This window comes from Mchenga conophoros, linkage group LG10, assembly GCF_057382185.1.
Source record: "Mchenga conophoros isolate Kocher_MC1m ecotype Shallow Benthic linkage group LG10, M_conophoros_male_GT1.1, whole genome shotgun sequence".
Lineage (NCBI taxonomy): Eukaryota > Metazoa > Chordata > Actinopteri > Cichliformes > Cichlidae > Mchenga > Mchenga conophoros.
Genome location: NC_140535.1, coordinates 25,610,313 through 25,620,709, shown reverse-complemented (window position 1 = coordinate 25,620,709; position 10,397 = coordinate 25,610,313). Strand labels below are relative to the sequence as shown.

The 10,397-nt window shown below is 37.2% G+C and overlaps 1 protein-coding gene across 1 annotated transcript; it reads left to right on the top strand.

The window, feature by feature from the left end:
• The first annotated feature begins 650 nt into the window (after positions 1-650).
• irf1b (interferon regulatory factor 1b) lies at positions 651-4,509 on the top strand. The gene is made up of 10 exons (XM_085289570.1): positions 651-791; positions 1,409-1,501; positions 1,982-2,081; positions 2,180-2,347; positions 2,486-2,526; positions 2,747-2,873; positions 2,977-3,078; positions 3,215-3,243; positions 3,431-3,554; positions 3,768-4,509. Exons 2-10 carry the CDS (start codon positions 1,415-1,417, stop codon positions 3,875-3,877), a joined length of 888 nt encoding a protein of 295 aa, XP_085145696.1. The 5' UTR covers positions 651-791; positions 1,409-1,414; the 3' UTR covers positions 3,878-4,509.
• The last annotated feature ends 5,888 nt before the right edge of the window (positions 4,510-10,397 follow it).

Here is a 10,397-nt window from a genome sequence, read left to right as displayed (position 1 = left end):
TGATCACTATAATCGAAATACGGTGCATAACAGGTTGCGATAATATAACAAGTCGGCTGTTAGGGTTTAATGTCAAATCTTAATGTGAGTTAAATATAATTTGCCACTTGCAAATATTTGCACTATTTGCACAAAGCACTATCTGTAAGGTGAATAGCTTACAAAGGAGGGAGCGGGGAAAGAAACTCGAGTGACACATGAGTTGGGTCATTTAGTTTGATGATCTAGTCTACGTGCAGCAATCAACTGTATTCCACGCGTGTTGTTTTTTAACTTCCTTCTAGCTCTTAACAGCGTGATTTCTCGGAAATCCTTTGCTACTTGCTGAAGCAAAGGATCACAGCGCATGCTCCAAACACACTGTAAAAAAGGTCAGTCCTATTATAAGAGGACTTTCAGTCAATTCAATAATAAACCTTCAAATTGTATTTTTTTTAGTTATAACAGGGTGGTAATGCGCAAATATGCAGATATGACATTAATAAAGTAGCTACTGTAAACAACTACAAGGTTATCGTCAAATAACCAATACATTTTCAAAGGCTTGATAAACACACCTCTCACTTTTTTTTTTTTACTGAGGACATTTTTTATAGCACCAAGCCTCCTGCCGGGGAATACCCGCCACTGGAGTGGCTGTGTATAAATTCTGCACACGAAGCTGTCGGTACTCACTTGTACTCAGAAAACGTTTACAAGTGGAACACTTAAAGACGAGAAGAAGCTTTTCTTAAACCAACGGGATTATTGTTGCATTTTTTTCCTCCTGGAATCACAAAGCAAATTAATCTGTAAGTATAGTGATATCAATTTAACATCCCTGCTCTATTTTTTAAAAGCTAAATGATGTTATTGGGATGATTTCTTTGAAAGAAATATGATCTATTATTACTTTAGGAGTCTGTCTTTCTCTCACGCTGTGTGTTTGAGAATGAACATTGAATTAAATAACATGCAAATAGATGCAAAGTTTTTAATGCACATTTCAAACTCGAATTTTTTAATTCTGTGACATTTTTGCCAAGCCTGTGTTGAGTTGCGCTCGTTTGCTCTAAGGAATTAAGAAACCTTTTTTAGGGGGGGAATATTCGCTTACCATTCTAGATTTTTAAACTTTTGCGCTACAGGATTAATAAAAATAACTGCATAACTGCATGAGTTATTTTTAGTTATTTTTTCTTCTTGTTCCTTCCAACCTTTCTAAACTAACGTTGACTCCTACACGTAAACACCTCCCTGAGCGCGCTGATTGCCCTGGCCATGAACTCTTCTGTCCCGCGCAGCAAAGAAGCAGTAGTAAATCTAAGCCGGGGCTGAGATGCGGGAGTTTATTTCCTTTTACCGCTGCGCTTCACACGCTGCATTACAGCATTTCTCTAAACTTTCTTCTGCTGCTGCATTTTTTTAGGCAAACATGCCAGTGTCAAGGATGAGAATGAGGCCATGGCTGGAGAAGATGATCGAATCCAATACAGTTTGGGGTCTGGCTTGGATTGACAAGGTGAGAAGCTTTCTTATCCTATTATAATACAGTGAACTGGTTCATGTAAATAGGAACTGCCTGCAAATAAGTAATGATAATTCAGAGTACAGGAATAGATATTTGGAAATCTATTTGTTGTAGGATTGATGCCTCTCCCCATGAGACAGGGAAGTGATTTCTGCAAAGCTGCACATGTTTTTATTGATGCTGAGTTGTCCCCTTGCTGTGCATACAGTATTAGCGTGTTACAAACATTGACCTGGTTTGAAGCACTAGCTTGGGATGGGTCTTAGTGTTGCAGTGTTACTTTGAGGCGTGCTATAGTTAAAGCCACTTCACAGCTATGCCTGTGGCACTTCAAACAGGTGAAAATAGGCACAATGAGGTAGCTGAACGGAAGCTTGGTTTCTGCTTGGGAGATAACACATTACATTCTCTCAGTAAGCGCAATTACCCACGATCCAACTTAATATATATAAAAATTTTTATATTTCCCAGGAGAAAACAATGTTTTCCATCCCCTGGAAGCATGCAGCTCGACATGGCTGGGAGGTGGACAAAGATGCATGTCTGTTCAAAGAGTGGGCCAAACACACAGGTGAGAAAGCCTGAATAAGCCTGCCACCTGTTCAGAACAACTCTTCTTTACAGGATGAGGAAGTGTACTAAACTAGCATGTGCCAATGCATTTTACAGGGAAATATTCAGAGGGCCAAGTTTGTGACCCCAAGACATGGAAAGCCAACTTCCGCTGTGCAATGAACTCACTGCCTGACATTGAGGAGGTGAAAGACAAAAGCATTAACAAAGGCCACCAAGCTATGCGCGTCTTCAGGATGCTGCCTGCTAGTCAAAAATCTAAAGGTGAGAAAACTGACAGGAAATGAACGTTTGTTCTTTTTGGCGAATTAACATTGCGCTCAGTATCTTCAATTCATGTGCTCTACAGTCTCAGTGGTAAAGAAAGTAAGTGACCAAAATGTTTTTCTTTCCTCTGCACAGATAAACGGACTAAATCAAGGGAATCGAAGGGAAGGAAGAAGGTAAATGCTATCACTGTTACTATAGCTCTAGTGACACTTGTTTTTAAATAGCATACTCAAAATATTCCTCATTTACACTGATCTAGATACTGAATGTATAGCTTTGTAAAATAATGCTACTTCGTAGCTGTGCAGGAAACAGACATACACATATGGATTTGAATGTCTCGATTTTCATTTCAAACATCTCACTTAATTTCTCTTTGATTTGTTCTTGCAGAATTCAGTGGTTAAGATGGAAGAGAGGGAAGACAGCTACAGTGACACTCAGTCTCCCATCCCTGCACTGGTGCCAGAAAGCACACAAGAAAACAGAGTTGACAGCACAGTGCAGACAGAACAGCCAGGTGAGCAAGTTTGAAAAATCTGTACCGAAAATGTTCAGATAAACAGTGTGTTTGAATCTAAAAGTCAAAGTGTACTCAATACGTTTGTTTGCCATTTTTGCAGATTACTTCTTTCCAACTGAGGTTCCTGATTGGTCTTCAACAGTTGAGATTGGCCCTGACTCCTTCATCAACAGATTTCAGGTTTCACCTGATCACAGCTCCGGTAAGACAACAACACATAGCTCATACTTGCTAGTAAATGACTTTGGCTTAGCTTGGAATAATTCAACTTAAATAGAAACTTAAATACTCATGTTCCTTTCTGTTTTTCTCCCCTTCTCATCGCTGTGATCGTGCAGACTACGACTGTCCAGAAGATATTATTGAGGTAAGCATAACCTACAGGTCTTACCCTAGTTAGAAAGCAACATTTCATTGACAGGAATACCCATGTTTGTCTTATTCTGCTTGGTTTGGCTCATGCAATAATACCCAAAACACTAATAAGCATGTTTTGTGTTGAAAAACTAGTTGGGCCAAATATAGCCATACTCAATCCAGTGTTACTCTTTCAGATTTGCAGAAAACTGGAGAAAGAAACTTCACACTGGATGACAACAAGCAGTTTAGACGACAAGGGGTTCCTGTGCAATGAACCATGCACCAGTCCAGGGAGCCAGTGGAGTGAGTCTTCATCAGGTAAATGTTGCTAGTTGGAAGCTGTCATGTAGCTGCTGCTTAAACACCACAGTCCATGCCAGCAATTTAAGAATTTAATTGTAGAATTTAGTCAACATCAATGAATATGGTTAGATTTTGTTGTATATTACATTAGCAATCAAAATAAAGCTATCAGTTTTAAGTCACATGACTTGGTTTAACTGACCTTGGATTTCGCTCTTTGTTTTGCAGTCGACGATGTAGACGACACACGGCCACAGTACACAACTCTTGCAGACATCCCAAATTCCACAGATGAATTCTGGAACAGCTTTTGCCAACAGATCCCACTTTTGCTTTAAAAAAGTAAAGGACATGACAGGACAATTCTTTTACACTGGACTTTTAAGAAGCTCCTGAAATCTTCTCCCATCAGAGCTCACCTCTCAGCTAAATCATTCCTTCGCTAGGACACCATCCCACCATCCGGACTTCTACTGTGTGTTTGATGTTTGGAAGCAGTTTGCAGAGCCACCCTCATCGCTCTCATCCCATATGTGAAGTTGTGAACAGAAGTTATAAAGCGCACTGCTGTGTAAAAGGAATTCACATGCTCAACATTGTTTATAGTTTTGGCTGGTTCAAGGCACCATGCTGCTCGTTTTTTTTCTCTGTTAAGCTCAGGCATGGTAATTCCATTATCTTAAACAACCTCTGACAATTACAAGATAGTTGTCATTAACCTCATCTTGCAGATATGCTCGCACTCAGTGCTTGTGAAAGTTAGTTAATGTACAGTGTAAAAAAAAATCACATATTTTTTTCCTTTGTTTTTCCGTTATATGTACCAGTGAATTATATGCATCTTTACATCTTGTCGACAAACAGCCCAACAACAGGTGAAAGCTTTTCTATATTGTAAATAGTAATGTGTGTGCGTGTTTTTTTAATAAAATAAACAAAATATGAAACATATAAAAGAATTTTTGTTTTTTCATTCCTATAGCAAGTGGTTTTAAATGGTCTCCTGTTATGAAACTGATCATTTGTAGGTCATGTTTGTGTAAAAAAACATCTATTTGTAACATCTCTTTGAGCAAGTTAATAAACTTAAATTAGAACTAGCAACAATAAACTCTAAAATATTTTGAAGAATTCTAATCACGCTGGTCTAAATGATCACAGCATGCAGTTAATGATGTATTTCTGCAATTTAAATCATTGAGCCTCAAGAGCAGAAAAAAAAGTTGTGGTATGTGGTACTGTGAATAGTTGCATCAGTTTTTTTTCTTCCTCATCTCGGGTTCCCCCGATAATCCCCAGACAGTTTGAGGAAATAGTGTCATTGCAAAATATACCCACATGCACGCTATACATACTCTAAACTGGCTCGTTGACAAGGAGCTGTTACTGCAGGAGACCCCACAAATGGGATTCTTTACTTTTATCTCGTGTATGTTTTCAGGTTAGTCCAGACTGTTGAAGTAGACTCGTCAAACATCCTTAGAGATGAAAACGAGATAATAGCCATGCTTTTCTTTGGGACCTGAAAAGCCTTGCTTTACAGTAAATCATGTGACTTCATTTGAGGCAGGTGAAGGGTTTTCAATGAGAAAGCTCATTTGTTTAAACATAAAAACTATGGAATAAGCTTTGAAGTGTTTACGTTTTAAATTAAAAATTACTTTCAAATGTACACTTAATGTGTTCAAACTTTTTTTGTAGTCATTGACTTTTCTGTGGATAACAATGAGATTTTCTCAGCTCCTGCTTTCAATCCAGTTTCCAGATTTAATAGAGGTTATGTAGGTTATGTCAAAGGGAAAAAAGAGTAATTTAGTCTTTATGTGTATTGTAAATTACTTCATGTCATTTATTATGTGCATACGTTTTTTTTAATATATAAATAATGCTTTGATCTTTTTTCTTGATGAAGGCTCTTGTGACGTGATTACTCTCTTTTCCCGAGGCACAACGAACACAAAAGGAATTCAAAACATTGTGTTTACAGCTTAAGCATCAATAATCACGCCTTTCAAATGATTCACTGAGGTTTCATCCAAACAACTGAAGGAATACCTGCACAATTATTCACTTTTCAGCAGAGAGGCAGAGACAGCTATATCCACAAACAGCATCTCACAAGTCACAATATGAAAAACTGAATCTCACAAGACTCCAGTATGTGTTTTTATTCCACTTTATTACAAAAAATGTATAAATGAACATTTATGTTAACACTCACCTGCTTCTAATGTGCAATCAATTAGAAACAATTACAGGTGATTCCAAAATCTACAGTTATCTTAAAAGCTTCTGACAGTTTTTCCAGAATGTACCCCACCTCTCACCCTGTGACAGCTGCTATGGCCTCCAACGTGCTGATAAACGTATAAAAGTGTAGTTCAATGGGAGTTCGGAAATACAACAATGTTTCCTTAGTCCTTTGAAATCAAACACCTGTGAAAATGACCTGCAGCTGTTAGTGCAGTTACCGACATTAATGACTAGATAAAGTATAGGAAATTATAATATAGTATAATATAATAAAAAAAGCACAAAATAACTTTATGTAGTGATGCTGTCCAAAACATAGTAGAAGAACATGATTGGCTTCACTGAAACAAAGCAGCTTTGAGTTACACGTTAGCGAGGTCTTTTGCATACAGCTTTTTCTGTCATTTTAAAAAAAATGGCTACACGCGAGGTGTCACGCAACAACTCGACTACATAATAAACAAATAATCATTAACTAATCCAAAAGAGGTCAGGTTGATGACACCCCCCGATGACAGCTGCTCATGCATAACACCTTTTGTTCGGTTTACGATGTTGTAGTTCATGACTTTTTGCGAGTACGAAGTCCCGCGACAATACGGCATCAGCAGCAGAAGTTTAAACACATCGTGTTTTAAACAGTCAAAAGCTACACCATGAAGATACAAAGAGGGTGTGCGAGCTTCTGTGGTTTCAAACCCGAGACTGGAATACCATCTGGGAAATAAACCACACACACACATACACGCAAAAAAAGATGTGAAACTATAAGCACAGACTGCAGACTTCATTTTTCTGTATGTTGAAATGAACATATATTTTTCTAGACATGTCTTTGTCTGTTTCCTTCTTTGCTGAAGGCATAGTTCCTTTGTCGATAGACAACCATCAGACTCTGTCCTTCCTTTGTCTGATCTTCGATGTAGAGGTGAACCATGCCAGGGCTACTTTTGATCCACTGAAGATCATCCTTTGAAAAACACCAAGACCAAAACAAAACAAAGAAAACGAACAAACAAAAAGGGGGAGAGAGAGAACAAAGAATAATGATTAAATACAATTCCAGCTTATCTTAAGGCAAACGTCCAACATAAATGGCATACATTGACTCTATTTAACTTAATGTATAAACACCGACAACACAAAGAATCTTTTCCATGTTGCCAGTTATGTCATGCAGGCACTATTCATGTTAAATCATGTCCACGTGAATTTAACTGCTGTCGTTGTGTTCAGTCTCTAAATGATGAAAAGGTGATTTGAACCAGCAGGAATAGCAAAAAAGAAATAATGGCATCTGCTTAGTACCAACATAAACCTTGTAATGGCAAAACAAACACTTAGAGGTCAAAGATGGCGCAATGACAAGTCAAGGCAAATAAGAAAAAGCATTTAGCAAGAGGCAGATATGGTGTAAGTAATGCGTTGTTATGCATTTGAACCTAGATTTTCTGCTGGGACTCCTGACACTATTAGCTCCCCGGTACAACAAGGAACAGTATCTATGTTGCATTCAGTCCAATTTACACAAGCTGGTAAGCTAAATTGCCTTTGCAATTAGTTAGCATTTAACCAACAAACGTCAGGGTGACTGGTTATATAAGATTTGTACCCTTTTTATTCAGGTTTCCTACCCACAAAATTTCCAGTTTCGGTGCAGACACATAATTTAAGGAATCACTTTATAATGTATCAAGAACTGAAAGGTTTCAGTAAGAAAGTGGTGAATCTAATGCTGATTATACAGGCAAAAAGTTACACATTATTACAGTGTAGAGACCTGTTTAGAGTGGACTAATTATCATTAGTTGAATGTTATTTCCAAACTGTGAATGTACCAAATATTCTTTTATTTATTTACAATTTGGTAAACTGAGCTGAATAGGTGCTGATTTTATCAGGACACCCATGCTGAACATTAAGTTTGCTGCTTTCGAAGCACACAAACAAGACGCACTACCTTCTAACAAACGCAAACCTACACCACAGCAGCTCACTCTCTGGGCAGTATTTACTTTTAAGGGGATTTATTTGTATTTTCTATATATTATTTTGTCCCCTTTGTTCTTTTAAAACACATTTTAACAAAGTGTAAAGTGTTTATTTGTTATTTGACTGGTTGAAACCCATTTCATATATACTAGACATAATTTGAGCATAATTATTTTTTTTATTTATGCAGATAGAGTATGTGTGAAGCATACATTGCATTGTTTGGTAACATTTGTTTAAATGATTAGTAATAAATATGAAGTGAAAAAAGTTTGGAACATGTTTATTTTGTTTAAAATATATACTTATTCAGGAACATTGTACATGCATTAGTTAAACGGTTATAACATTCTTTTGGAAGGATGTTGCTGCTTCATTTCACAAACCCTGTGTATCTCTGTTAACATGAGCGTCTATCTCTACATCTCGGGTATATCCCGGAAAGTACGGGTAAATATGAAGCTTATCTTCTGAAAGTCATGTTGGCTTTTTACTAACATAATTAAATATCAGCAAATGACTTAATCGATCTCTCTACAAAAATATTTGGGTGAAAGGCAATGGAAAAAAATGGCGTTCTTATCTTGCCAGTATGACAGATCATTAACGACTCTTACTTGTTATATACGAGCGTAAGTACATAATTCACTTCGTGCTATCGCAACACATGACCTCTTGTTTGTTCTGCTAGTTCTTATATACTTTGTTTACCCAATAAAATTGGAAAATGTAAAACTTTCTGTCAATTGTTGACCAAAACATCATGTTGACCTTGATGATCTTGTTGAATATAAGACAAATCTTAATGGATTGTTAACATGACCCCAGTCTAAACATAGATTTACCAGAATTAATTGAAAGTGCATCGTGCATACAAAGAGGAAAAAAACAGTAGTGAATCACCAGGTGGGAAGGTTGTGCATTTTTAGTTTAGTTCCTGTTACATGACACCATTGTGATTTTGTCTAAAGCATGCGGTTCTCTTTATTGTCTGCAGTTCTTAAATAAATGCTTTTTCTCTTTGTTATCCCTTTAGAAAAGCTTAAATATGTCACAGAAGCACAGTCAGTTTCAATAAAATGTTGATACCACTGACTGTCAAGGGTATGGAAGCTTGTTTCTGTCACTGAAAAACATTTTTTCAATACATAAGACCAAATTAAGCTTATTATGTCAAAATTTTGACGTCTGAGAAAATGACTCAAAATTGAAGAGCTAACTTGAAATTTTTGTGATCTAACCTTAAATTTTGACACACGGATGGCAAAAATGCTTTTATTCAAGACAACTCTAGAAGCACCAGATGGCAGATATTTTAATTAGTTAATTTAATTGGTTTAATTTTAACAATTTTAGGAGCACTGTGGCACAGTGATGATTCAGACCAGTGAAAGGCAGCTGAAGGAGAAGTGATGGTTTTGACATAAAGCTGAAAAAAATTGCTTGTGACTGTTCGAATGAATGTGTGGAATCATTGGATAAATATGAGAGTTCAGGAGAAACTTCAGCCTAATCTAAAACCTGGCTGATTTATTACAAAGTATATAAAGTCTGTGTGTAAAAAGTGACCAATAAGATGCGCAAAAAATGAACACAATTCATGTTTCGCTTCTGTTTTAAGCTGCACAAATGTAGATAAAGTTAATACAACATTAATCTAACATACATCAGATTGAGGCCACAAACTCTGTCTGTTGAAAAAAGCAAACTGGTGCCATGGCTGGCTGTAATACCCTAAAATTTCAGGCGATGACTCACTGGCAACCATAAGAGCCACATCAGGTGCAAAATAAGATAAATAAGCTCTTTGGTCCACCTTTGGAGAGCACATTGGAAATGTGCTTGCCAAGAGAAAATGGTTTGTGTTGGGATGTTAAAAAAAAGATAAACACTAAAATGTGCTTAAAATTCCGATCACGTGCTAAAGAAATATAGGCGTTAACACTGTCCCACGGCCAGGAAAGGGTGTAGCACTCAGGGAGGGATGCAGACGATGCAAAACTGTTCCTCCCTACATAGATGACACGGCCATGAAGAGATCTAACATGCAAAAACCGCAAGAGAGGGCCGAGGGGGGAGGGGACTGTATGTGTTGGTAATACACTTGGTGAATCTCTGGTGCTTTCCACCTAACAAGTATAACCATTAGACTTGTTTTGTGCTAATTTTAATGATGCTTCATCCTGAACCACTTTTGAGTGAAGCTCAACCAAAGTTGTTTTTTCTCTTTTCTTTCTTTCTTTTTTTTTAACGACACAGATGTGTTTGTGAAGTTACTTCCTCAAAGCACTTGTAGACACATGCATACCACAATAACCAGCAGGGTAAAATCAAGCTGGCTTGGCATTTCCCTAGGATTTTCAGTCTTGTGACAAAGACTAATATCACTCAAACATTAACAGTTATTAATATTACAGCGAAGCAGCAGTTGTTGTGAAATCAATAAAAATAAACCAATTCTTAGCAGGTTCTAATATGATTTAACTGAAACCTCAGATGAACTAAAAAGCATGCAGCATAACATGCTGTCATGCCAAAATGCAGAAGCAGTGTGTGAAAAACTAGAACTGTAGAACCAAAGAGGGCAAGTTGCAGCCCGGTGCTGCTAGTCAA

Bases quoted from the DNA above. Each gene is read 5' to 3' on its own strand.
- irf1b (XM_085289570.1), top strand. From the start codon at position 1,415: ATGCCAGTGTCAAGGATGAGAATGAGGCCATGGCTGGAGAAGATGATC. The intron at 2,082-2,179 runs GTGAGAAAGCCT...TGCATTTTACAG, and splicing joins AGAGTGGGCCAAACACACAG to GGAAATATTCAGAGGGCCAA. The intron at 3,079-3,214 runs GTAAGACAACAA...GTGATCGTGCAG, and splicing joins TTCACCTGATCACAGCTCCG to ACTACGACTGTCCAGAAGAT.